This window comes from Prorops nasuta, unplaced genomic scaffold, assembly GCF_024137725.1.
Source record: "Prorops nasuta isolate Cenicafe-Biocafe unplaced genomic scaffold, Cenicafe_Pnas_1.2 PNAS00013, whole genome shotgun sequence".
Taxonomy (NCBI): domain Eukaryota; kingdom Metazoa; phylum Arthropoda; class Insecta; order Hymenoptera; family Bethylidae; genus Prorops; species Prorops nasuta.
In genome coordinates, this window is record NW_027116810.1 from 5885138 (window position 1) to 5912275 (window position 27138).

The 27138-nt window shown below is 35.8% G+C and overlaps 4 protein-coding genes across 7 annotated transcripts; 2 read left to right on the forward strand and 2 right to left on the reverse strand.

Annotated features, from left to right (window-relative positions):
• Window positions 1-1526: 1526 nt before the first annotated feature.
• On the forward strand, window positions 1527-4046 carry Nf-YB (nuclear factor Y-box B). Of its 2 annotated transcripts, XR_010823342.1 has the most exons (3): window positions 1527-1750; window positions 2938-3655; window positions 3908-4046. XR_010823342.1 is itself a non-coding variant. In XM_066734577.1 (2 exons), the coding sequence occupies exons 1-2, from the start codon at window positions 1636-1638 to the stop codon at window positions 3486-3488; spliced, it is 666 nt and encodes a 221-aa protein (XP_066590674.1). In that variant the 5' UTR covers window positions 1527-1635; the 3' UTR covers window positions 3489-4001. The 2 variants fall into 2 exon arrangements, 1 of the variants encoding a protein (XP_066590674.1); XM_066734577.1 differs by having other exon boundaries at window positions 2938-4001.
• On the reverse strand, window positions 4024-17956 carry LOC136777985 (uncharacterized). Its single transcript, XM_066734576.1, has 4 exons — window positions 17729-17956; window positions 10533-11098; window positions 6228-6377; window positions 4024-4560 (listed from the first exon to the last, which is right to left on the reverse strand). The coding sequence occupies exons 2-4, from the start codon at window positions 11001-11003 to the stop codon at window positions 4039-4041; spliced, it is 1143 nt and encodes a 380-aa protein (XP_066590673.1). The 5' UTR covers window positions 11004-11098; window positions 17729-17956; the 3' UTR covers window positions 4024-4038.
• Window positions 17957-20306: 2350 nt separating this feature from the next.
• LOC136778004 (ribosome biogenesis regulatory protein homolog) lies at window positions 20307-22133 on the reverse strand. 2 transcript variants are annotated; one of them, XM_066734601.1, is made up of 6 exons: window positions 21866-22133; window positions 21686-21824; window positions 21347-21605; window positions 20973-21274; window positions 20709-20885; window positions 20307-20612 (listed from the first exon to the last, which is right to left on the reverse strand). In XM_066734601.1, the coding sequence occupies exons 1-6, from the start codon at window positions 21978-21980 to the stop codon at window positions 20477-20479; spliced, it is 1128 nt and encodes a 375-aa protein (XP_066590698.1). In that variant the 5' UTR covers window positions 21981-22133; the 3' UTR covers window positions 20307-20476. The 2 variants fall into 2 exon arrangements, with proteins under 2 accessions (XP_066590698.1, XP_066590699.1); XM_066734602.1 differs by having other exon boundaries at window positions 20310-20612; window positions 21686-21809.
• Window positions 22134-23912: 1779 nt separating this feature from the next.
• Polr3H (RNA polymerase III subunit H) lies at window positions 23913-27016 on the forward strand. 2 transcript variants are annotated; one of them, XM_066734631.1, is made up of 5 exons: window positions 23913-24288; window positions 24354-24537; window positions 24630-24749; window positions 24811-24935; window positions 24995-27016. In XM_066734631.1, exons 1-5 carry the CDS (start codon window positions 24178-24180, stop codon window positions 25046-25048), a joined length of 594 nt encoding a protein of 197 aa, XP_066590728.1. In that variant the 5' UTR covers window positions 23913-24177; the 3' UTR covers window positions 25049-27016. The 2 variants fall into 2 exon arrangements, with proteins under 2 accessions (XP_066590728.1, XP_066590727.1); XM_066734630.1 differs by having other exon boundaries at window positions 23978-24288; window positions 24609-24749; window positions 24995-26992.
• Window positions 27017-27138: the final 122 nt, after the last annotated feature.

The window sequence follows — 27138 nt, forward strand, 5'->3', positions numbered from 1 at the left end:
TTGCGGCAGTTGCAACATCAACAGTTACTCTAACTTCTTCATTATTTTCATTTAGAAAAATAATTTGAGTCATTTCACTTTCAGAATTCATAGTGCCCGCCATATTGTTTTCTGTCTTTTACTGCATTTGCCCCACCTCGATGAGCCCAGTAAACGCAGTAGGAAATGACGTAAATTAATGACGTCATAAAAATTCTCTAGGACTTTTGCGGTATACTGGAAGCTTACTGCAAACTATTTCAGAACGATTTGAAGTATACTTGCAGTATACTTCCAGTTCATGCGGTAATAACGGAACGCAGCCTATGTATAAGAAGAGCACTAGATATTCAAGAATTTTATTTACGTGAAGAAAAATTTAAATTTATACTTCTTTCTAGATTTATACAAGATGCATTGGAAAATGTGTTCTCAACGATTAGGTCAAAACAACTAGTTCCTGATGCACATTTATTTAGGATAACATTACGCTTAATATGCCTATCTCAATTTGAGACTAATAAAGCAAGAGTAATTATGAAAATGATGATGGAAACTATATTATAAAATTTTGTAAAGATCTTACTAATATAACTAGCAAAAATGATAATAATAATTTATCTCCAGAAGCATATGAGGAACATATAATAAATGATATATACAGCGATTTTTGTAAAGTTGATTTAAGTAATCAATTAAAAGGAAGCCTTTATTATTTATTAGGTTCAGTTCTAAAGAAAATTAGGTATAATTATGCTACTTGTGATGCATGCTATGTAACAGTTATATCCAGTAATGTTACTCTAAATGAATTAAATAAATTTACACTATTTAAGGAATTCAAGGAAAATGAAAATCATTTACAATATCCTGCAACAGACGTGTTTGAGTATATTTTGGAGGTAGAAAAATTATTTAGGATTTACGAAAATAAAATAATGCAAAACTTGCTAACAATTGAAAGTTTTCAACAGTTAATTTTAGAAACAATTGTATATCCTAAAAGTATATCTAATTGTCATAACATATTAAGTAAAATATATAAACTTTACATTAAGTGTAGATTATATTTTGTACTAAATAACAAAAATAAAAATTGCAATGCAAATAATGTAAATAGTGCAATATTAAGCAGCAGATCAACTGCTATGCGAGCTGTAGTAAAACAAATAAACAGAAGCAAAACTTAATTTAATTTAATTTCTATTTAAATAAATCACTTTTTATACGTATTTTCTTTCTTAATTGTTGCATGCAATATCTTACAAAACAAAAAAGTGTAAAAATTATTTAAAAAAAAGTAATGTAAATTTTCATAGTAATCCTATTTATTCATAAAATTTTGAAACAGGCGCGCGATTTTGACCAAAAATGGAGGGCGATTGCGGTACTTTATGTGTCTAGTGACTTTAAGCAACTGTAGTGGCAGCTGCCAGCTGGTGGCAGTACAAAAACAACGAACGCAGCCATAGTACCTGCTTAATGATCATAGAGGCGCCACTAGACCTCCGGAACCGGGAGGCGGGAGCCGACCACGATCAACATTCTATGTATTTATAGCAATTATAATATTGTGACGAGAAGAGAACGTGTACGCACACATATTTACCCTTTTTCACCTATAATTATTGAATAAAAAAAAAAATAATTCTGGAAATGGAAAATAGTGGAGAGAGTGGAGATGATGCTGGTCCACTCAGTTCAACCGCCTTTCTTGGAGGAAGCAGTGTATCCACAACATACATTGGTGTTCAGTCTGACGATCTAGATGGTAAGTTGAAATCTATTAAAAAATTATATTGTTTTATAGTTTCTCTTGAAATACCAGTATAGCACCGTATTCAATGTTTGAGAATCATGTGTGATCGTTTGATAGAGACAAACAAAAAAGTAGAAAACCAAAACACCAATCACTTGTAAGGTTAGTCTTAACTTTTGTCTATAGCTGTGTTTTATTTAGCTACACTTTTAACACTTTTCTACACTTTCCGTATTTCTGTCTTTGTCCATTGTATAAGTTGACACCATAAAAAGTGCACAAAGTGTAAAAAGTGTAGCAACTTTTTGCTAAATAAAACACAGCTTATGTACCATTGCTTACTCCCAATGCTAAAACTATAATGTATGTCACATGAATTGTAGATTTAGCACTGGCAATTAATAAAGGAACGCAACCTTGACTCTCATCTGTTTACAAATAGTTCGTCACGAATGTTCCTATTTTTATTTCATGTGAAAATGCATGTTTTTCGGAATATAACATCAATTTAACGACAATAAAAATATGTATTCGTGAATTGGAATAAATGCACTAATTTGCACTAGGAATACCTCTATCCTCTGCTTTCACATTAACAAATATTAACAGTCAGAAAATATAGATACACCCAATGCGCACTAGTGCAGATTTCCGAATTCACAATAAGACTTGACTGAAGGTAGAGTCAAAAATACACCTATCACCGGATATTCTGTAATTTTTAATTTTCTTTCCACTTAAAAAAATCTCGAGATACATGATGCTTTTATTTTTATTATTGTTGTTACTTATTGCAAATGTTTGTAATCCTATTTGCATGCATTTAATTATTTCTCCCATATTAAGTTGGTTTTCCTAATTATACTTTAGAAAATATGAATTTTTAAAACTTATATCTTTATCTGCAATAATAATCAGAATTTATTAGTTTAATGAAATTATTGGAATAATGGGTGTAAAAGGAAAATTGCACCAATATCTTTTATATAATTATTTTTTCTGGTACTTAATTGGTTATATACAAGTAATAAAAAATATTGCCTATGCACACAATTTATGATTGTAACAAGAATTATATTACAATATAATTTCTCTTTGGTAAAGAGTAAATTTCATCAACATATAATATATATATATGTAACAACCATTTGTAACAAATTCTTTTACACAGAAATTAATGTATGATTTACTGTTAATAGATGATCCAGAGAATACTGATGACTCAAATCATGGTGGAGCTGATCCGCTACAGGGAACTGTAGGTGGCAGTGGTAATATGCCACTTCGTGAACAAGATCGTTTTCTACCAATTGCTAATGTTGCAAAAATTATGAAAAGGGCTATACCAGAAGCAGGGAAAATTGCTAAGGATGCTCGAGAATGTGTACAAGAATGTGTATCTGAATTCATTTCATTTATTACCTCTGAAGCTAGCGATCGTTGTCATATGGAAAAACGAAAAACTATTAATGGAGAAGATATTCTTTTTGCCATGACAACACTTGGTTTCGATAATTATGTAGAGCCTTTGAAACTGTATTTACAAAAGTACCGAGAGGCCACTAAAGGAGATAATCCACCTCCTAGCAGCATTAGTGTTGCTGGTAATGGAAAAACTGAAACACCCAGTGCTATTTATGAAGACCAGTTGTATGCTATTGCTGCGACTGCGTCAAATTCTACAACTTCAGATACTCCTGTTATATATAGTTATTCTACAGCTGATCAAATGCAGTTTCAGTTATCTTGATCATTACATTTTAAAGTATAACTGACTTAAAGTCTGATTTGAAAACATGTGATTATGTAAAAGACTACCTGACAAAGAAATTTGAATGAATAAGTATACTGGTGTCTTCTTGGAAGATGGTCATATTTTGTAGCCAATTCAATAAAAAGTAATCCTCTACAAATTGTGTAAGAATCTTATGCTTTCTAGCTAAATATATGTTACAAAATGAGGCTGGGGGATAAGCTCTAATATTAGTTAATCCTTTTGTAAAAAACGTGAATACAAATAAATGAAATAAGGGAAATAATATGGTATCTTCTCTAAAAAGATTTAATAGATGTAGAAAAATGTAGCCGATATTTTATTATCATTTATCTTCAAGCACTAATGTTCGCATAGGACTAAAATTAAACTGTGTTTGCAAATAATGCTTCTAGGCCTGAGGGATTAGTAGCAGTACAGAAGCCACGCCAAATTATGGTAATGGGGTCGTACGTTAGGACGTCCGGCAGTAGATCGACATGTACAATTTGATAGAAAATTCGTAACAGATGGCTGACGGTCGTCATCAATCTCTTAATTCAGCAGGAGAGAGCAGAAGCTCGTTACCCCTGGTGGTTGAAGCGGATGAGGTTGGGCAGGTGGATTGAACGATGGGTGATCGCTGCAACGGTGATAGGAGGGACGCGGTCGGTAACGGGCCAGCCGAACGCGGATCCACCTTGCTGGTGGAAGTCTCTATGCCGCTGCCATTTCTGTCCTTTTTCCCAGATGTCACTTGGCAAAACCGCCACCGACATTGGCCGCAGCGGCACAAACAGAGACAAAGCAGCACTCGAAAAAGGCAGCAGAGCAAACCGGCGCATAACAGCGAAGGACCCACCAGCCTTAACTCAGGACTGAGAAATCCTTTCTCACCGGTTCCAACGAATGAGATCACCAAGCCTAGTGCAGTAGTCCCCAATCCTGCGTACAGTACGGTATTCACGGCAGCGCTTCCTTCCCCGCCTCGATACCTATGTGTCCCGTTGCTCCCGTCCTCCTCGTCATCTTCTCCGGAACTGCCGTAACAATAACTGGCGTCTCGTATCTGAAACATGGGAACCAATTCTAACGCTCCGAGAACATGTCTATATACGTTTTCTATCATTAACAATATTCTGGTTCAATTTGGCCCTGATCACGTTTTATTGATAACGCATAAGTTCAGAGTTATTATTGGACCAACTGACTTACACTAAATTCTGAATGGTACTTTGAACCTTCTGGAAATAATCTATGTATATTTTAAGTCCATTTAAAGTCTAAAATAATCAAATAATTTACGAAAAACATTTAATAAACATTATGGTTATTACAAGCAGTAAATATAGGTTTTAATTTTTAATGTATTTAGATAAAAACTTACACGACAATTTTTCAAGAAAAATAAAGTGAAAAAATAATTTTATACTCGTACCTTTTTTTTCTAAAAAAAATATTTATTTTGCATACTGACAAAATATAAGTGCAGAAGGCATTGATACAGCTAATTTTTAAAATAACTCAGTGAAATTTTTTATCAAGTCCTATATCGTATGGATCTGGTTGACCCATAGTATGTATACCTGGAGGGTTAAGGAGATTCGGACATCTCATACAGACCATACGAGTCAGACATGATTTCAATTTGAAACGAACCAAATTCTGTTATATAATTCAATAATTAACGATATAATAACTAAAAATATGTGATTAAAAATTAATAGAATATGAAAGATTTTAATAGTATCTTGGCGCTTCATGCAATTTTATGATTCCTTAATTATTGTTCATTTTTAATTTTCGGTTTTCTTTTGCATAGAAATTCTTATCCTTGAATTCACTTCGATTTTCTCAATATTTTCATAAAAAATACAGTCCATAAAGGGGTGTTTTGGCCCTTAAAATGAAGAAACATATCAACTCGATCACAAGTAAGAAATTTCTACATTTGATTACTATTTTAAAACATTTGTATTTTAAGTTGGCATCAATATTTGATACTAATGTTTATTTTTGGTCTCATTTGAAAGCTATTTGAACATTTATTTTAGTAAAACTACAATTAAATTATTGAATTAATAAATTTAATTTTCTGTTTGAAGAATAATTAATTTGTCTACCCATCCAGCACACTTGACTAAAAGTTGTCTTATAGACATCTTTTAGTCATCCAATTGACTTAAAAGACACCTGAAAGATGTCTTTAAGCCACTAGGTGCTCTGTGGGTACTTTATCAGTTAAGAATTGTATTAACATCAATTTTATGTAACATTGAGATAAATTGAATGAAGAAATTAAATCAATTAAATATAGCGAATATAATATCGCGTACGACTAACAAATATACCCTCTCTGCGAGTTGTGCATTATCCGTCTTTTTACTTTCTAAACTCATTACATTCAAGTTAAAGTCGTACATTCTAAATGGGCGAAAAAGAATGATTTTGAAAGGTCAATAACTTTTCAACTCCTCCATTGTACCTAAAAAATGTTTATACCTGGACTGAAATTAACTTCCTGAAAGCCCCGTTTCAAGGAAAGGCGGTCGTTCTTTACACATGCACCGCATGTATCTTGAGAGCCTCTCTCGTTGTGCAACAATATATATATATAGTATATATAGCTGCATGCTTATTATACTCAGCAATGATGGCTCCAAAGCTTATGATTGATAAGAGAAATGAGCATGGATTTTTAAAAATTAAAAATTTAGAAAGAACACAGGCAATTACTCTGTTTCTCTTCATCCATCGTCGATGAGCCTCGCATTGCTTCGTCTTGTAACCTTCGCGACTGTCGTGCGGTGACACTGGCGATAGCGGAAGGGGTGAAGGCCGATTGCAGCCTTGCCATGCTGCTTTTCCAGGGCCCTGGCCACCACACTGAAACAAGTCCACTCTCGAACATTATTGCTGCATTGACCTTTCTCAGGGGTTCCCGGCACGAATCACTCGAAATCGAGAATAATAAGGTCGTGTGTGTAGAGAGGCTCAATGTGCTCCATGTAAAAATGCGAGCGAAATTCTGTTACCTGGATCACTCCGTAGACTAGGAGTATTAGGCATTTTAAAATGTCATGTGCAAATTTGGTCTAAACAGTAGACTGCGGCTCGTATTAATAAAGACGCAAGGCTGGATGAGGTTTTGCGTGGCAGGAAAGCGGCGGGAGGCGAGCTGAAATCGATCAATGGCTACGATTTATGGCAAGAAATTTCCATTTAAAAGACTAGGTACCGTCGAGAAGAAGACTTTCAACATGCAACTTGGACTTGGGAGAGCTACATTGTGTTACGTTAACCACCATGCTTCATTGGGAGCTAAGATTCCTGGGATCATCCAAATGAAAATCTATTTCAATTTTTTGAGTATCGACACAGTAACTTTTAAATAAATAAATATTTAACGTATTTATACATTAAATTATTCTATAACTTATAGTCAGATAGACTCTTCACTTAAACTAAATAATATTTTGATAATAAACTTGAGTAATCCTATACGTAAAATATTGATAAATAGCAACAGGAAATAGTTAAGAATCATCGTAGCCTTAAAGAAACGCAGATAAAATGATTTCTGTCACCTGTTCATGTTTGAGTTGGTTGGTTAAATATTCTTAGCGACAGCTTTTTTATCTTGATGATAAATGTTTTCTGTTTGGTAACAATTGTAAACTGCAGTAAATTCTATCCAATTTCGAGCTTTACCAAATAGATTATTTTACCAAGTCATTTACGAATAAGTTGAAAGTTTGCACATTCGTTCTTGTACTAATGATTACGATTGTGATGGAGAAAAAATAGTTTTATTAGGCGTGGTACAGTAGTGGAAAGATTAAGGACATCTAACAATTGCGTCGAAAATGTATCGAAAAGTTTTTAAAGTATGTTGATCAATTATTAAACAAAAGGACGAATGCGTGTGAGAAAATTTAAATAAACAGAGGGAAGATAGAGGAGAGTGAGTGAGCCAAAATAATAAAATTATTATTTTATTAGGTGTAGTAATTATGGAAAAGTATTTATCGTCGGCCATGATTGTAAACGTACTAGACTATAATTTATTGATTTTCCGAGCCTAGCTAATTACTTGGCAAGCAGCAACTTCTCGCTGCTCACACAGATTTGTTCAAATGTGAAACAGCGTTTGATGACTGGTGTGAAAATCCTATCGTCTAATGTGTCTACTTAAATGTTTATTTATTTAAAATTGACCATCGATACTTAAAATGGCCAACGGAATCATAATCTGCATGATACAAGGAATCTCATCCGCAAGGAAGTACGCAATCAATGTAACACGTTGTATATGTGAGTAAGACTGTAATATGTTAACCCGTCAATGGGCGTGCGGGGTGTCCAAAACACCCCAAGAAAAGAAATCTATTGATAGCTTAGCGAAAATTTTGTGCAATCACTTACAAGTGTTAGCGTTTAATTAATATATAAATAACTTAAAGACATGCAACTGCTACCATATACGAAGGGAACGTCACATAGATGATATTTATTGAAAAATAAATCTGAATACGTAAATATTTTACGTCAAATCACGAAAAACAATTGGGGTGTCCGTGGCACCCCACGCGCCTATCTACGTAAAAATAAAGCACGCGCCTATTGGCGGGTTAAATTATATAAATCAGTAGTATAATATATTAAACTATCCCAAAATTCTTATACGTCATTCGGAGTCAAAGAAGCCTCAAAATATATAGTTTATGTGACATATACTATATAGTATCTAAGGCTCCCTCAAGTCTTGAATGACGTTTTAGAATACAGAGGCGATTCTCTTGGTGTTATATGTATACGGATTATCAAGAACCTGTGATAGACATAGATAGAAAATATTATGTAAAGAAAGGATAGTTATTGAGAAAGAAAGAAAGAAAGAAAGAAAGAGAAAGAGGGAGGGAGGGAGAGAGAGAGAGAGAGAGAGAGAGAGAAATAATAGAACATGCTCGTAGAAAAAATGTGTGATTATTTCTGGCCTAGTTGTATACCGCGAAAAAGTTTTAATGAGGATATAAATATACAGGGTGTGTCTCATTTTATTGTCCCATTCAAAATAACTTTTTTCATTGTTGATTCTAAAAAAAGACAGATGAAACAATAGTTGTCTGAATTCGGAAGGAACATAAGATGATATCATTGATTTGACCTCGAACATTCATTTTAATAATATATGAAGGCCAAATTGAGTGTTGTAAATGGAACACCTTATATATTTGTACATATTCTTGAAAATGAATTGAAAAACTTTCGAAAATACTATATTGATTCATCTTTTCATTCAGTGATTCAGGAGATGTTACCATTTGAAGCTACTGCATATATTAGATGTTGGTGTAACTATAGAGCAATCTACAGAAAATCGTTTTGCATATAAACGCATAGCCGTTCGCTTACTTGTAACATCAATTCGAAGTGTCTCCTAAACGATTTGATGAAAAATTAAATCAATAAAGTCTATTGGAAAGTTCTTAAATTTAATTACACAAGAATATGTAAAAATATATGAGGTTTTCATTTGAAAAAAAAAAACTCAAATTAACCTTCGTGTAGCCTCTGGCTCTTCAGGGTCAAACTAACGAACGATAGCATCTTATGTCCTCATCGAAGTCAAACAATCATTACTCGACACGTTTCTTTCCATGCATGCACGATCGATAATAAAATGTAATTTCGGGTGGGGCCTTAAAAGGAACACCCTGTATATGTATGTAGCTCGACGAGTTTTGCATCAGACGGATATGGATAAAGTGCAACATTAATTAGATTGTAAGGAAACGCTAGCTCGGTTTGAGTTTCAAGCAATGAGCTTCTCTACACACGATGAAAAGGGTGAAGAGTTTTCCTGTCCTTTTTCATAAGAATTAAGGTAGGTTGTTTTTGGATAATTGAGGGGTATATAGAGGAGAAAGAGAGACAACGGAGAAATGAAATTATCTAGAATCTAGATGTTAAAGAAGAAGGGACGTCGAGACTCGTCTAGTCTAGCGGAAGAGTACCTGTGTGGCTACGTTCTAGTGCTGATGATTAAGAGAGCCGGCCTTGGAGGAAACGAGTCAGCATCGGCCCATATAGGGCCCGTGATACTTACCCCGTACACGTAAGATCGTGGGGGATACTGTGGAAGCGGTGGAATAAGTCTGGTAGCGAAGTTGGAAGGCAAGTCCCTAACAGCTTTCCCGCCCCGTAATCGCTGCTTTTCCCTTCTATCCCTTCTAATCAATAGAGCAGCCTGCATTCTGCTCGCTCATTCGCACGTGTCACTCATCGAGAAAAACCAGCCTGCCTGGTCCCACTTTTCTCTCATCGAGACTTTCTCCCTCTCGCCAACCGATCCTCCTTCTTTCTTTATCCTTCCTCGCGCTCCTCTCGATTTCCTCTTTTCCAAAAGTGCAGATAGCCTGCCTAAAACCTACATCTAACATCGTATCTCAAGCCCTTTCATTATTGTTATATATTATCATCATAATTAATATAATATTTGTATATAATATTTTTCTCTCGTCTCTGTTCTTCCGAGCAATGTTCTTTTTTCGTATACAGTTTTGCTCAGGGCTTACACCGTCCCCCAGGTCCTTGCCCCGAGATTGACTTTCGTTAACCAGCGGCTGGACCAAGGGGCGGAAGAAACTTTCGCTTCTCCAGGGATTCTAATCTCGTATAACGCGCCACCAGACAGCCAACCGATCGATGGTGTTCTCGAAGTGTGCGCGCCAGAAGAAGAGGAAGAAAAAGAAGAAGAAGAAGTGCGGTGTGTGCACACGGTTTTTCAGATGATTCTATATAGTATAGTTCTCTCTGATTTCTCTCTTTTGCAACTTTTGTTTCGCTGATTTTTTCGTTTATAGAGATATAGAAGAGACAGGAGGAGAAAGACAGAGATAGATGGACAGACAGACATAGACAGAAAGTCAGATAGAAGAATGAAATAGAATAATACAGATAAGTATAGAGAAAAAGGCAGAGATATATAGGCAGGAGAGAGTGTGTGCGTTGGTGGAGAATCAGTAGGGATGTACCCACCTGTAGCTCCGCGGTAGAAGACGAGACTCTTAGATCGAGAATCGAAGGGGGCGGGAATGGGAAGCTGTTGGTCTTTGGTGCACAAGTGACCGAGGTGGGTGATTCGAGGGACAGCGGAGGTGGCGAGATGGGGAAATCTATGGGTGAGACAGGTGGTAGTAGTAGCTGTTGGCACTTGTCGGCACGGCGGCGTCGATCGATGCTCGAGTGGAACGCGCATGATGGTGGAGGTGGTGGTCGTGCGGTGGTGGGTGGTGGTGGTGGTGGTGGTGGTGGTGGTTGTTGTGCCGGTGGTGCTGTTGGCGCTGGTGGGAGAACGTGCGGACGGGCGAATTTGCCGGGATGAGAAGAAGCCGGATGGGTCCTGATCCTCGGAGCGGTGATGGCAGCTTCGGCGCCGCGTCTGCTGAGCTGCAGCCGCTTCTGTTTCCTCCGGTTGGCGATGCTCGCACCACCGGCCGCGGCGTACATCGCTTATTCCCAGGGAACCTCTGCTCCCGCTCCTCCTCCTCTACCCGCTTTAACGCCTTCGGGATTGGCGACGACGCTGCGTTACGACCTCGGGGCTTTTTTTCCCATCATCACCGTCATCATCGATATCATCATCAATATCATCCTCGTTACCATCATCATTGAGTTTCCTCTTTTCCCTCTCTATCTCTCTTTGCTTCCCTTCTGACTCTCTCTCTCTCTCTCTCTCTCTCTCTCTCTCTCTCTCTCTCTCTCTCTCTCTCTCTCTAGTTCTCCCTCCCTCCCTCCCTCTCACTCTCTTTCCTGACCCCGTATACCGCGTTGCTGTGCCGTGCACTCTGCAAAGGCAAGAAACGTGACGGAGCTCCGCCCCTGTGGCGTCCGTCCACCTCTATTTCTCTACACTCTAAACAACTCTACGTGCAATGGCAAATTGCCAATTTTCGAATCCACATACACGCATACAAACCAAGCTCTATGTACAGTGATCTGTTTCCACGTGAAAAAGGCCAAGCAGGCTCCGCTATATATAGACACCAAATAGTACACCAATAGCTAAGCACAAACATCTAAGCACGCCTCGTCTCTCAATCAATCACCACTATATACTCCACATTAGATTTTTTCAATCTCTTTTATTTGTAAAATTTCATTCTTTCATCATTATCGCTATCAGCAACCATTATTAGGGGAGAGTGGGGCAAAATCATTCCTCGGGGTAAAGTGACCCCTGAGGGTTTTATCAAAACTATTGATACTCTTCGTTTAAAAATTAATGAATATTAAAATATAAACTTTTAAATACACAATATAATATTGTAATGTCTACTTTTAATACGTAAAAAATTGTTAGCGGCATTCATGTGTTTTTCATCATTTTTCTGTAAGATAAGCGATTTTTGAATCATATAGGAAATAAATGTTGGGATTCATTTCAAATCGCTCAATTAGGTAAATCATAATAATAAGTATGAACTTTTATTTCCTCTTAAAATTAATGAAAATTCGACTTTGGTACAATTTTAAGATTCGATGAAAGATGGGCAACGCATTTGGGGCAAAACTATCCCATAGTGGTTTCATTGGTAAGAAGCAGCCGGTGCTGAAAAAGTAGTAACGATGATGATAACGAATGTATTTTTCATACAACAAACGGTTTAAAAACGAAGCTTATGGAGAAGATTGGATCCAGTGTACTTTTTTCACGCTTTTCGCGATTTAAGCGATTATACTTGAACAACATGTTTTCTTTTCATAAAATTCAGAATGTTAGCACTAAAATATGCTTTTCTACTATTGAAAGTATTATAGCTTTTGTCTATCGTATTTATAAATATAAATTCATTATTTAAAATTATTCGGCATGGGATCATTTTACCCCTCGGGTGAGGGTAAAATGATCCTTTTGTAAGATTTACATTAAATTGACTAGTACAAAACATCTTTAACAATTTAATTGTCGCGACCACGCAGAAATGTAAAGTAATATGTGATCTTCGTTACATAAAATTTTTCCTATGTTAAAATCAATAATAGCGTCATTAGGATGGATTTTGCCTTAGGGAAATCATTTTGCCCCACTCTCTCCCCTATATATATATATATATATATACCAATGCGTGAAATCTTTTCCTTCTTCAAGCTACAATCATTGATATATGAAAGGGTGCATAATCTCATCAATCCTCTCTTCCATGTAAAAGCAGACTCTAAAAGTGCACAAATCAACGAGATAAACTTTAACTCTTTCTTCTGCGCGTATACTGGGTGAATCATTTTAATGTCCCATTAGTAATAACTTTTTTATTTTATATTGAAAAAAAAATATACAATTTCAAACAAAAATTTTATGACTTCGAGGAAGAAATATTATGCTTTTGGTTTAACCTTGTGCAAGATTATTTTTTCAAGTTTAAACGAAGGTCAACTTCGGTTTTCTAAATGGAGAATCCTACATATTTTTACAGCTTCTTGTAGCTAATCTCGAAAGCTTTCTAAAACAATATATTAATTTATGATCTCATTCTATTTCAATCACTGTGGATACGTTGATTTAAATTTACAGGTATAGGTGGGCGACTAAGTGCGCGTACATAAAGCAATTACGCATACTATATATCCCAGTGAGCCTACTCCTATAGCCAATCTTAAAGTAATAAACTTAGTGAAAGACTGGGTGAAAAAATAAATCAATATAGTGTTTTGGAAAGTTCCGAAGGCCAGTTACAAGAATATGCAAATAAAATACAAAGCGTTTCGTTTAAAGAAACTCAAGGTAACCTTCATATTTCCTTTGGCACATCTTTCAAGGTCAAACCAATGACGCCATCTTATATCCCCCTCAAAGTCATCCAACTCTTGTTGGAAAAGTATTTTGATTTTCCTACTTGGTATAGAGGGTTATTCAACTGCTCGTTTTCAGACGCGACATTCTGTCATACAGAGTGTAACCTATAGAGCACCCGTATCAATTCCTTTTAAAAAGTATAAAAAAGTGGGTAATCCGAAGCAGTGAAAAATGCTTCTACATACGTTTACCGAATTCTTTCTAACGAATCATCTTATATTTCATTTCAGGTGTGAATTGGCAATATTTTTTTCTTTCAGATTTTTATACGCGGAACCTTATTTTTACTATATATATATACTCTTGCAGTGTAATTTCAACAGCTTTTCAAGTTCCTGTTCTGAATTTATCCAGTCGTTAACGAAATATTTCGATTTGAAATGAAAGGTATATAGATGTGGTCTCTTTTCTTAAATAATACATAAGTTACCGCTACGCATATACACGCATATTCTTTTAGCAACTTTTATAATTTTCAAAGAAAATATCTCGTAAACAAGTGGATGAAATGGAAACGTGAAAAACGAGAGCTTTAAAAACCTCTTGAGATAAGATACAAGAGTATGCAATGAAGAGTAGGAAGCTATATAGCAGTTACAAAATTGAACTTCCTTCTAAAAAAATTAATTCCGGTTTGGATCAGGAATAAAAAATAGAATCTTTCAATAAATCGTGCCTAGCATAAATGGAATAGAAATGCCTTTGACCCCGCTTGGAATCACCTACTTCCTTATATTTTTTGAAAGGATCATACGGGCGCTCTGTTACACGCCCTGTATATAAAATGTAATAAAATGGAAAGGATGAAATTATATTGCCCGCGCATCAAGCTTTCTACCACTGTTCTCGCCAAGACTGAAATTTAGGTCAGTGATATCATTTCCCTCGATAATATCGGCGAATCTGATTTAACAATGTCCCCGTGCGCTTTATACGATTTTTCAACTTGGTCTAAATCCTTTTAAGATATATACAAATGAAATGTGGGCTATACGTACTATATAGATGGACCTTTCTGCGCGGATAATATCTTAATGATATCTTAACAATATCCTCTCCGCCAAAAACATGAAGCAGCCTGACCTAAAGTATTTCCATTATTATGTCTACTTTCAGTTTCAATCCTATCGTGCTATATATATACGCGCGCGCGTTGCCTAGCCCTATGTATCAACGATTTTATTCAACAGTCCCTTCGGCCTATAATATTCTCATATCGCAATCTGCTACATGAATGTTATTGAAAAATTTTGTAGACCAGTACTCTCTGCAAGAAAGAAAATAGTTGTTCTTTGTAAGCCACACATTAATCTATATCTATATATTATATATTACTTCAAAGAAAAAGAGAAAAGTTTAAATGTAAAAGAGCTATATGTATATATCTATAGACTAGCAAGATATATTTATACCAAACTTTGTCCCGCCTACCAAGGATCGAATCCACTATGTGTAATGTATTTTGTAAAACTTTTATACCAGAAAATGCTATTTTCAATAATTCTACGTATCGAGCGCGTCTGTCTAGATATCCATTTCAGTAATTAATCAGCATAACGAAAAAGACAAATTAAACAGCGCGAATGATTGATTTTATAGTTTGGTTTTCCATCAATGAACGTAGAGATAAATACATGAAATTTCAGGATTCTTTGATAATGGATTGCGCATTGTTGTAGTTTAATCCAATTCTTTGTATAGCAACGAGAAAATCGGCATTTCGATATTTGCGGTGAACTCTATTAAATTGCAGATAAAATACTGGTAACTCTGTCATTAACGTCCTGTTCCCTTGCCTCTCATAGAGAATATACACAAACAGCATGAATCTATTTTCCATCGTTGCGATTGAAAGTCGATATGATTCTCGCGTTATTTCTTGCAAAAGAATACGAACAAGGGGGGGAGAGAGAGAGAGAGAGAGAGAGAGAGAACACACAAACCATGCTACATGGACATTACGACAATATCGACATTACTCTTGAGAGAGATGTAGAAGATAAATATAATTCTGACAGTAACGTGCATAATTCTACGTGCCAAGTTCGCACGAATATACTATATGGAGAGAGGAATAAACAATGAAGCAATAAAATTGGAGATTTGCACGAAAGCCCGTTAAGATAATAATTAGTGGAATAAAAGTGTTCGATCGCATGCGGTGTCCGTACGTTACATATATTGGATCGAGAACTGAAAAAGTAGCATGAAGCATTGGCAATTGCTAAGGTAGCGTGATGGAGTAACTTTACAGAAGCTTTAGTTAAAATCAATGTTGGCGCAAAAATCGATGGTGCTCTCCTTCTTTAGGGGAAAAATTTAACGAGAGATAAAAAAACTGATAGACTGACGGACATGCGATTACACCTTGGAGCTCTGGGGTACTCGTCGACAGGTATTAGTATACATATAGCTTACATATTATTTAAGCAACATAGAGAGACATGCGTTGTTTGAGAGATGATGCATGCTAGATCTGATAAACTAGCGGAATGACGGTCAGCAGGGACAATCAAAGGTGTCCGTCGAGGGATGATTGCAATTTACAAGAATCGCGGATGCAACCGATTGGAACAAAATCAATCCAATAGTTTTCTATCGAGGCTACTTTCACAAGGAGCACAGATTAAAATTCCTTGTTGTATAACTCATTGTTATTTTCTCCGCGGTTCGCCAATACTGCCAACTATATATATATATATACACACACACACATATGTACACGTACAGAGTGTTAGTTTGAATTCATTTCGGAGCGTGGACGTAAAAATGTATTCATCTCTCTGAATGTATGTAAGAGATGTCAATTATTTTGCAAGTAACATATTTCTAAAATATTTTCGCTTTTAATGTGAAATTATACTATACGAAAAATTGATATCTCTATAATAGTAATAGAATATAAATGAATTGTATGTTACGTCCATACTCTAGGACCAATTCAAATTAACACCCTGTCCTGTATACACATACATACAGGGTGTCCTGTAAAGGATGGTCGAGGTGTAAGCTCTAGACAAAAAGGCCAAGTCTCTCGGAAGAAAACTGTTATTTACGCTGTTTCAATATTTTTAATATTTTTCGGGTAGCATGACAATATACTTAGGTCAAAAGTGTGTATATGAAGAAAATAGTTGTGTAAAATAGCTATCTTCAAAAAAGAGTTTTTCTTTTTAGGGAAAGAACATTTTTTCTGCTGTACTTACAATTATTAGTATCTATGCAGCAACTCCTAGTTTTCCTTAATAAAAAGCAGCTACATCTATACTCAAGAATAATATGACTTTTATGGTAATTGTTGATATATTGTGTACAAGAAAATGTAATAAAAATAATTTTGATAAAAAAAAATACAAAATAGCAACTTTTACAGCTTGAAAAAGATTAATAACATTAAGGAAATTTGCAGTTATTTGCAGATATATCACTAATGCCTAAACAAAAATTTAATTACTTTTTCCCATGCCGCTAAAATATTTTTTAAGTTACATCAAAATCTGTCTATATTAATCATGAATTCATTATATCGATTAACCTCTATAAAAATTGTGTAACTTGTTAGATATAAACAATATTATACATGTAAAGTGAGAATAATCTTTCATACAAATAGTAATAGGCAATAAAAAAACTAGAGAATTTTGGTCATATTATTGATGTTTATCAAGTTACATAATAATATACTTAGGCTACATACATTGTTATGTAACCAGATAAATATGAATGAAACAAAAAAACTATTAGTTTTTGATTGAATATTAAGACATTTTTAAAAAATTATTCTGCGATTCTTTTATGATTGTCCGTATCTATACCAAGTTACATAATAATACTGGTAGGCTACATCGACTTAACAAATTAATAACATAGACAAACTCTTAAAAATATTATTCAATATATACCAAGTGACACAATAATTTATATAGACTCCTAGCGTAAACATGTTTGATGTAACTAGGAAAATTTTAGCAATATATTAAAAAATTGTATAAGTTTTCTTCTCAAGATTGACCCTTCTTTTTAAAGTTAGCGGCTTGGCCACCCTTTATTACGAAGTACCCCGTACAGTACTATGAAATAAAGAAATTGAATGTTACGCTATATACATTGTTGCATGAGAAAATTGTAATGGAAAGACTTGTGAAGTTGAAAAAGCATAAGGCTGGCTGGTGGCCCTTGATAATGGCGCTTTTAGCACTATCGAAAAATAGAGACGCGACGAGGAGTTCCTTGCAAAACATCGAGGACATCTTTAAGGATAGGAGTGTACACTCATATCGGCAGGATTGTCGACAGCGACGTCATAGATTTTTAGTGTAACATATTTTGTTGGCAATAGCAAAACAGGCAGAAAAGCCAGCAACACCGAAACTCGTACCAACGGTTTCTAGGGTAAAAACCCAGCTCTTGCTCACGACGACGACGACGGCGACGACGACGGCGACGGCGACGGCGACGGCGACGACGAAGAAGAAGAGGAAGAGGAGGAGATGGAGGACGTTGACGACGAATGTGACGTCAGCGAAGTCATTTTATCTCAACTCCTTACACTCGATCGTCTTTCTTTTTTCGAATCCCACCTTCTCCCTTCTCTTTACTCTCTACACATTCCTCCCCTCCCCTCCCTCCCCCCCACCCCCCCCCTCTCTCTCTCTCTCTCTATTATTCCTCGATCGCTCTTCCTCGAGAGTTTTTCACTCGCTACTACAGCACAGCGTGAAATCTATACTCTGTCCCGTAGGAAATAAGGAACAATATTAATGAGCAAACGCGGCGCGATCCGCGAGTGTTACACTTTATCCGCTCGCGAATTGAAGCTCCATCGTTCCTCTAGGCCCGGGCACGTTGGTCTCATTCCGAACGGCCACCAACCGACTGCCGCCCCAGCACGAGCCAACTGAACGCCAACCCCATCCTAGCGAGTAGCGGCGCCCACTCCTAGCGCGCCCCTAGCACTACCCCTCCCATGGAAAAGACACTACCCCATTCCCGTTTCTTTTCGAGGACCTAGTTGCGGACTCTGCTCCTTTCAACCATAATAAGGCACGCTCTTCATCAAATTTCCAGCAAAACTCCCAATTAACCTATAACTGCGTCCACGCACGATCGATACTCCCATTCGCATCGTGACTCGATGCTCCATTATCGAATTCCTCGTTAATCATCATCGATCCACCCTCCACCCATTCCCTTTTTTACATCACTCCAGATGGTTATTAGCACGAGCTCCTGATCTAACTCTAATATATAGTCGCGCACCCACGCCCCCAGTTACTTTGCTGACTCTCGATTAAAGCAGCCAGCAGCCAGTAGAGTAGCCACCCCCAACCTGATTACATCACGAATTTAGCCTTAGTCAGCATTTTGCTTCGTGTATAATAGAAATTTCCCAGCGACTCATCGTCGCATCTGGAAAGCGTCGCTTTTGCATATTTAATGGCGCAGCTTCAATCAGATCCGATCCAGTCAATCCCACGATGCTCGCACAGTATTCGGAGTCGGAAATCCCCGACATTTCAGCCGAATGCATGATACAGGCTTTTCAGAGTTAAAGAAGCTTCCAGTAGCGACACTATAATTTCGCAATTAGCGTGATAGCAAAATCGCATTCGTGTTTGCTACATCTTCAAACTTTATTTCGCATATCCGTTTAATCCACGTTAGAGCAATGCTCGTGATACATTGGGTTTGCGTAACGATTGAAAACTATATACACTGTCGAACAGGCCTCAGGTCACGTTATACATTGTAGTCCAATTTAGTCTCTAATGCTCCTTATTATACCCTTGTAAAAAAGTTTAATATATGCCTCCTGAAGCATTTCACACGTAGTCGCCGCAGTCCTGAACTGCTATACGTTATTTCTGTTGGCTGTACTATTTCGACTGGCTTTAATATCATTAAAACCAGTCAGGAATTTGTTATTTTCCTTATTTTAAAATGAAATCCACCCTTCTCCCCATCTCGTAGTCCTAAATAAAGCTGCACACTATTCAATCGACTTATATCGCTTTAAACGAGCTCTCCGCACGCACCAGTCGTTACTCATCCGACTCTAACGTAATTTTAAAGTAAAATCTGCCTAAATCTAACGGCTTAATAACATGTACGTTGCTGTATGAGGTACACCCCTTGAATCGACATCCCGTGTAGATGTGCCGGATCGATGTCCTTTGGATGTATCTAGGATATTCGTGCAGCATGAGAGTTTGCGAGAAAAAAAACTACGTGATCGATATGAAAGGATGTGGCAGTTTTCAAGATACGTCCAAAGGTCAGGATCGTTTATATGTATGTGTATATTCTTTTTTGTTTATCAATTCGTTATCGCCTTTTCGTGCAACAAAGATTGTTGAGATTATCGCGTTAGAAGAGTAAAAAAATTATACTGGTATGGAAAATGCTTCTAAAGAAATCAGGGAACTTAAAAAGTGCTCGGTCGCTCGTCAAACTCCTGGTACTATTTTCTTATCAGTGGTGTATCGCTAAGTACATTTTAAAATCTTTAGATAAGGCGACATTGATACAGCACGTAGGTTTGATGCGCGGAGCACAGAAGGGTGGGACCTTCGATTCTAGGACGACCCGCTTTCTCATTTAGCCTCCTTTGTGCCCGCGCACCACCCTTCGAGCCACACCAGGTTACCTCGCACTCCCAACCCCCTCCTAGTCGATATTTTCCGCTGGCTCGCCGCACTCCTTCCTGCTTTTGACCTTTCGCCGAGTCACACCTAGCGGGCCAGGAAACTGCCTGCTTTATCGACTCTATCAGTCAGTATACTTCCCTCTTGACCCTTCCAAATCCCGCGTCCCTGCATTTGTTCCTAGCTTTTTCCTAGTGAAGATTATCAGGCATCGTACCAAACACGCAAATGCACCTCGCCACTTTACATCTACGAATATTACATCAATCTTTGAAGTACAACGCATCGATAATACTACTATAGTAAAAGTCGATCAAAACATAAATTATTAAAAATTTATACACTTTTTATTTCGCTATAGGTTTGCAGTCTGAAACTCAAAACCCATATCATTATTTTATTCCTAATGGAAGTCGTAGAATTTCAGATAAAATTTTTACACAATCCTTATCATAATAAAATGTATACGAAGCATTATAATTTTATCTACGTTTTCTACCGCCCACTTTCGTATGCAAATCTCTCTTGCCTTTACCGGCCTTTGGTTTCTTTGCACCCTTTGCTCTTTTGCCTGCTTTTTTATTTCTTCCACCTTTTGATGAGGTCTTTGATACATTACTAAAAAAAAAAAAAAAACAGACAAACACAGTTTGATTCGATCTTATCAAGTGTAGACAAGCTTTAAACTTTACATTTTACTTTAAAAATACATACCTCAGGGAAGGAGTTGCAAAATCTGTATGTAATATTTTACGTTTTTTTAAAACGCTCTCGGCAATGCCAGTATTGCGGCGCTTCTCCTCCTTCAGAGTAGCTGGTATGTCCTTCGCTTTCCTTTTCATACCAGGCACTTCTTTTGCAATACCACTAGCATCCTTTTCCTTAGGTAACCTGATAAATGGTTGCAATATTTTATCCTATTAGTTTCATGATTTGTCACAAACAGCAGCTTAACAATTTTTTCCAAAGATATCTCACCTGCTTTGAAATTTGCCTATAGATGCTGTTGAAACTCTTGCAACAGTCACAGCAGTTGCTAATTGTTTAGATGTAGCAAAATGTTCTGTTGTAGGCAATCCTACTTTTGGTAACTTAATATTTTTTGATTTAGCTATATTTCGTAACCTTTGCAATTCATTTTTGGACTTTCTCTCCTCCTTTGCCAATTTTGCTGCTGCAAATGGATCTTCCATTGGTTTATTTTGATCGTTCATTTCAATTAACCATTCCTTCTGCTCCTCTGCCTTGGCTCGTTTGTATCCATAAGTAGGTATCCATTTCTAAAATTAAACAAAATTTATTGATCTGATCAGTAAAAATATACTGGAATTAAAAGAACACAAAAACATTACCCTCAACTCGTCATCCCACTTCAATTTTGATTTATCCCTCTTCTTGGTCTTTATACCCTTCTCCTTTGCAAACTGTTGCCATTTTGTTAAAGGTTTTGGCTTGGGAACAGCTCTAGCTCTTGGAAGTACATACGTTGGTTTGGGTAATGTAGCTACGATGACATCGTCAACATGTTGAGTAGGAAGATCCCAAATCTTGTTAATCAACAGCTGCACATTATCCCTAGTCAAGCTCAGTAAATAATCTTCTTTCTTTGAACTGTAACATCAATAAATTGTTACTCCTTATGAAGTACTATATACACTTTGTTATGCTGAACACATGGATCTTGAGGTTACCTAAGGCTTTTTTTATCCAAAACGTTTGTATCACAGGCAAGAAGCGTTCCGACATCAAATTCTAACTCTACATCTTTATGTACTTCAGTTGATTTACGCTGTTTCGATTTTTCTGACGCATTTTCTAAAATAGAATTTACTGATTAAAACAATATAATTTTGTAATAGATTTCAACTTACTATCTAGACCGTCAGACTGAACATCAATGTATGTTGTGGATACACTGTTTCCTCCGAGAAAGGCGGTTGAACTGAGTGGACCAGCATCATCTCTCATCTCTCCATTGTTTTCCATTTCCAGAATTAATTTTTTTTTATTTAGTAATTATAGGCGAAAAAGGGTAAATATGTGTGCGTCGTACACGTTCTCTTCGGCATCTGAGATTGTTGACGGTGATCGACATTCGATTTCGATCGACGGTCCAGGGCCCAGGCCGTCCATGCAGTAGCGCCAGTGATGCACAGTGATGCCAGAAAAGACTATTTTTTCCACAGAAACAGTTGAACAGGGAGGGCAACATACAAAGCCGTAAGCCCCTAGGGTGGTGAAGTGGCTACTGCGCCAGTCAAGAGGAGAAGGTAGGGGTTACTCACACTACTTTATAGGCCATATCCGTGTGATCACAGCATTCTGCTGAGCACTGCTGAGGAGCAGAGTTGCCAGAAACGGCCTTTTTGTGCAACAGAAACAGTTGAACAGGGAGGGCAAGCACACAAAGCCGTAAGCCCCTATGAGTGTGAAGTGGCTAGGGCTACTACGCCAGTCAAGAGGAGAAGGTAGGGGTTACTCACACTACTTTAGGCCATATCCGTGTGATCAGCATTCTGCTGAGCACTGCTGAGGAGCAATGAAATTGACAGAAGCCAGATCTTGCCTCTCTGTGTACCTTAAATGCTGCGTTTACCCAAAAAGTCGAAGCAAATAAAAATCCTTTTCCTAAATTAGTTTTTAATTAGAATAAAATGCTTATATGTAACTATTAATTTAGTAGTTTTGTTAATAAATGCAACAAATACGTTCTTATAATAATAAATAAGCAGTTGAGGTACAGTAAACTTAATGTTTTTATATTAACCTGCTAACAAATGCATTTTTTTATTTATTATTTAGTTCAATAAGTTAATGGTTATTAAAACAAAATTCCATGTGTAATGAAAATAAATTAAAAAATCTTAAACTTTGCCAAGACTCGAACACGAGCCGGCCGTGTGGCAAACGGCAACCTTACCGTCTATGCTACAGAGCTCATTTGTTATACCAGAAGCAAAACAGCCTTTTAAAGACTGACTACAATTTTTTCACTAACTCGTCATAAACGATCAAGAATTAGCTGCAATATTAAATGCACTTATCTCCACAGCATTATTGCACTAAATTTATTGTTTTTAATTTGAAGCATACATTTTACATGAAGATACGATACTTTAAGAGTGTTCATGCAGTACTCTAAATACAAAACTATTCATATGCTCAACTATCATAAATTAATTAAGTAATATTATAATATATGTTATAAGTAGTCGAATAACTATGATAATCGAGCATATGAATAGTTTTGTATTTAGAGTACAGCATGAACACTCTTAAAGTATCGTATCTTCATGTAAAATGTATGCTTCAAATTAAAAACAATAAATTTAGTGCAATAATGCTGTGGAGATAAGTGCATTTAATATTGCAGCTAATTCTTGATCGTTTATGACGAGTTAGTGAAAGAATTGTAGTCAGTCTTTAAAAGGCTGTTTTGCTTCTGGTATAACAAATGAGCTCTGTAGCATAGACGGTAAGGTTGCCGTTTGCCACACGGCCGGCTCGTGTTCGAGTCTTGGCAAAGTTTAAGATTTTTTAATTTATTTTCATTACACATGGAATTTTTTTTTAATAACCATTAACTTATTGAACTAAATAATAAATAAAAAAATGCATTTGTTAGCAGGTTAATATAAAAACATTAAGTTTACTGTACCTCAACTGCTTATTTATTATTATAAGAACGTATTTGTTGCATTTATTAACAAAACTACTAAATTAATAGTTACATATAAGCATTTTATTCTAATTAAAAACTAATTTAGGAAAAGGATTTTTATTTGCTTCGACTTTTTGGGTAAACGCAGCATTTAAGGTACACAGAGAGGCAAGATCTGGCTTCTGTCAATTTCATTGCTCCTCAGCAGTGCTCAGCAGAATGCTGATCACACAGATATGGCCTAAAGTAGTGTGAGTAACCCCTACCTTCTCCTCTTGACTGGCGTAGTAGCCCTAGCCACTTCACACTCATAGCGGCTTACGGCTTTGTGTATTTGCCGTCCCTGTTCAACTGTTTCTGTATTTCTGGCATCACTGGTCTGCTCCAGTCTGCTGACTGGTTCGCCGACCCCTCGGCTCTGTCCACTGTCCAGTGTCCATCCACTCAAGTGTCTGTCTACCATACTATATGCATATATTTATTTATTATAAATAGTATATAATAGACATAGAAATAATAGAAATGTTCGTTTTAGCTGAATTGAAGGATACTGTTAGAATATTACCAAAGAAATTTAAAAGAAAGTTGAATGATTCAATCACTGATGAATTAAATAGAAAATTAGCAAATAAGGTAAAGTAAATTATTTCTTTACTCACACTTATTTTGAAGTAAGATAATTATATGTATGATTATAGGTTTATCACAATGTAGGATTGTGCATTGCGTTACATGATATAACGAAGATTCAAGAATCCTTTATTTTTCCTGGAGATGGCTCATCTCATACCAAAGTTATTTTTAGGTATATAGTATTCCGTCCGTTTATAGAAGAGATCCTAATAGGAAAGATTCGGAGTTGCAGCGTTGATGGAGTGCATGGTAAAGAATAATAATTTAATTGAAGTTGAACTTAGGGATTTATTTCATTTGTATCTTTATCAATTTTACAGTAACATTAGGATTTTTTGAAGATATAGTTATACCACCTCATAAACTACAACATCCATCAAGATTTGATCAAACAGAGCAAGCTTGGGTTTGGGAGTATGACACAGGGGATGGTGAAAAACATGATCTCTTCATGGATGCAGGTTACTAATTAGACTTAAAATATTGGTTTACTTAAATATACTTATCTGTTTAAATTTCTAGGAGAAATTATAAGGTTTAGAGTGGTCAGCGAAACCTTCACAGAAACTTTGCCAACCGGACCTAAAACTGGTGCAGATGCAGCTGAAAAATCAGAAGCAAAAAATGTTTCTCCTTATGCTCTTGGAGTAAGTGCTCAAATTGTTGATTTGCAGTATTGTAAATTTCCTAATAAATATAATTTCAGGCAGCTATTGATGAACCAGGATTAGGATTACTCAGCTGGTGGGAAAATACTTGAACAAAGAGTTGGTAGAATAACAGATACTTTGATGTGTCTTGTCAATAAATTTTTATTTCACAGCGCATTTCATCGTATTATGCTTTTCTTTATCCTGTTTTGAAGTATTATATCTGTGAGCAGAAATCATCAAAGTGACAATTTCTATAAATACTTGGGTGAGCATATTTTTTCAGTTTTAATCGGTAACAGAATTTTTAGGTAGAGTTTGTACAATATATACAATACCTACAATATTTTTGCTAAATGTATGATGACACTTGAAAATATTATTAGCTCACTTATATCAAACCTGTTCTTGTAGCTTAATAGAATTTTCGAGACACTGTAAACATAAATAACTAAACACAAATATTTATACATCAATTATTTTATTTTTCTGATACCAATATCTTGTATATATATTAAACTCATTAATGCTTTCATACACACAAGATATTCTTCAGCTGGTTTATTCATTTATCTCTATTGAGAATTATTGGGGAACATTTCATCATTAATTTACAAAACACTATAATTGTATAATGCTAAAAAATTCAGAATAAATGATTAACAATGAATATTTTATAATAAATATTGGATGGCTAGTCTTTGTTCATGCTACACGCGAGCTATATAATTCACTCCTGAAAGAAAGTTTTTGATAGTGTCAAACATGGAATGTTAAATTATCTTAAGTTAATTTTGTCAAATAAAATGAATTTTACCGATACTTTATGTAGTATCTTTATTATCCCTCTAGCAGAGCCTGCAGCTTAACTCACGCAGAATCAAAAATTTCAAAATTGACCACTGTATTGGTTGTGGAAAAATTTAAGATTCATAAATTTTTGCAAGTGGGGACATTCCGCATTCTTAATGAATAATCTTAATAAAATATTAATAAACATCAGATTAAAGTACTCTAACTTGATGAAAATTAATATGCAATATTACACATAAGAGAAATTTATCACAGATCTAACTGCTTAAATATGCCGTGCGCCTTTTGACTTTCTACATCTATATTGAATGATTAAATATAATTAACGATCTCCTTCGCCTTTCCTTACACATATGTATATATAAGACATTTTTATTATACCTATTATCCGACGAGATTCAATACAAGACCAAGTTGCCGAAAATCTCGCGAACTTTTTTTGCTACGTAGTTGCGTAAGAAAGACATTTTGTTTTTAATAAAAAGTGATAAAACTTGACGTGCTTATTATATGCTGTGTCTATATAATAATAATAACAAATTTTTTATGCCGAGCGAAAATGAGTCCTTTCGGGGCGTTTCACTTAATTCGGCATCAGAGCGTGGAGGTATGAAAATTTATTTGTCTTCTCATTACTATTAAAGATACGACTATATTTTGCATGAAACCTTTTGGATCTAAATAGAGTAAATAGAGAGTGCTTTCAGAAAGGTCCTGTGTAAAAATTTGATATCTCTTATATAATTACAAAAATAAATAAATGTTTATGTGCACGCTCTGGAGGGACTTCAATGAAACGCCAATGCGCTGTTCGATTTAAAGGTTCCAAGCAGGATACCCCGGATAAAAGGGCCAATTTTTGGTTTTCTGATGTTTCTTCACTTCACTACCGAATTGGTGTAATTAATTGAAATTAGGCAAACATATGTCTTCTCACTCTAACTTATTGCACAAGTGCAACGGTGCATCGAAAAAGAATAGACCTTCTAAGAAGGAAAGTCTTACAGCTTTTTTTAATATTGTCCAAATCTTTTCCGAACTATGTAACAATAATGTTTACGCTTAGAGTCCGTACAAATCGCGCGCGTTATGCATTTTGGTAAATATTAATAATATATGACAATGAATTCACACACGTTTTTTTTCTACATATTATAGATATGGTAATAATGATAGAAACAGTTGAATAAACTTTTTTTATATTGCCAATCTTTCTTAAATTACATTAAAATCCTTTTATAGGTGTATATTCATTTGGTCGATAGTCTCTAAAATTATTACTTAAGTCGCTAAATGTAAGCAATATTAAAAAAATTGTAAAATAATTAATTTACGGATGTGTGGTAGTAGGCAATAAAAAACTAATTAATTTTTTACTATCTATTAC

Bases quoted from the DNA above. Each gene is read 5' to 3' on its own strand.
- Nf-YB (XM_066734577.1), top strand. From the start codon at position 1,636: ATGGAAAATAGTGGAGAGAGTGGAGATGATGCTGGTCCACTCAGTTCA. The intron at 1,751-2,937 runs GTAAGTTGAAAT...TACTGTTAATAG, and splicing joins TCAGTCTGACGATCTAGATG to ATGATCCAGAGAATACTGAT.
- LOC136777985 (XM_066734576.1), bottom strand. From the start codon at position 11,003: ATGTACGCCGCGGCCGGTGGTGCGAGCATCGCCAACCGGAGGAAACAG. The intron at 6,378-10,532 runs GTGGGTACATCC...GACTTGTTTCAG, and splicing joins CTTCTACCGCGGAGCTACAG to TGTGGTGGCCAGGGCCCTGG. The intron at 4,561-6,227 runs GTAATTGCCTGT...CCCATGTTTCAG, and splicing joins GATGGATGAAGAGAAACAGA to ATACGAGACGCCAGTTATTG.
- LOC136778004 (XM_066734601.1), bottom strand. From the start codon at position 21,980: ATGGAAAACAATGGAGAGATGAGAGATGATGCTGGTCCACTCAGTTCA. The intron at 21,825-21,865 runs GTAAGTTGAAAT...TGTTTTAATCAG, and splicing joins TCAGTCTGACGGTCTAGATA to TAAATTCTATTTTAGAAAAT. The intron at 21,606-21,685 runs GTAACCTCAAGA...TTGATGTTACAG, and splicing joins TTGGATAAAAAAAGCCTTAG to TTCAAAGAAAGAAGATTATT.
- Polr3H (XM_066734630.1), top strand. From the start codon at position 24,178: ATGTTCGTTTTAGCTGAATTGAAGGATACTGTTAGAATATTACCAAAG. The intron at 24,289-24,353 runs GTAAAGTAAATT...GTATGATTATAG, and splicing joins ATAGAAAATTAGCAAATAAG to GTTTATCACAATGTAGGATT. The intron at 24,750-24,810 runs GTTACTAATTAG...TTAAATTTCTAG, and splicing joins TGATCTCTTCATGGATGCAG to GAGAAATTATAAGGTTTAGA.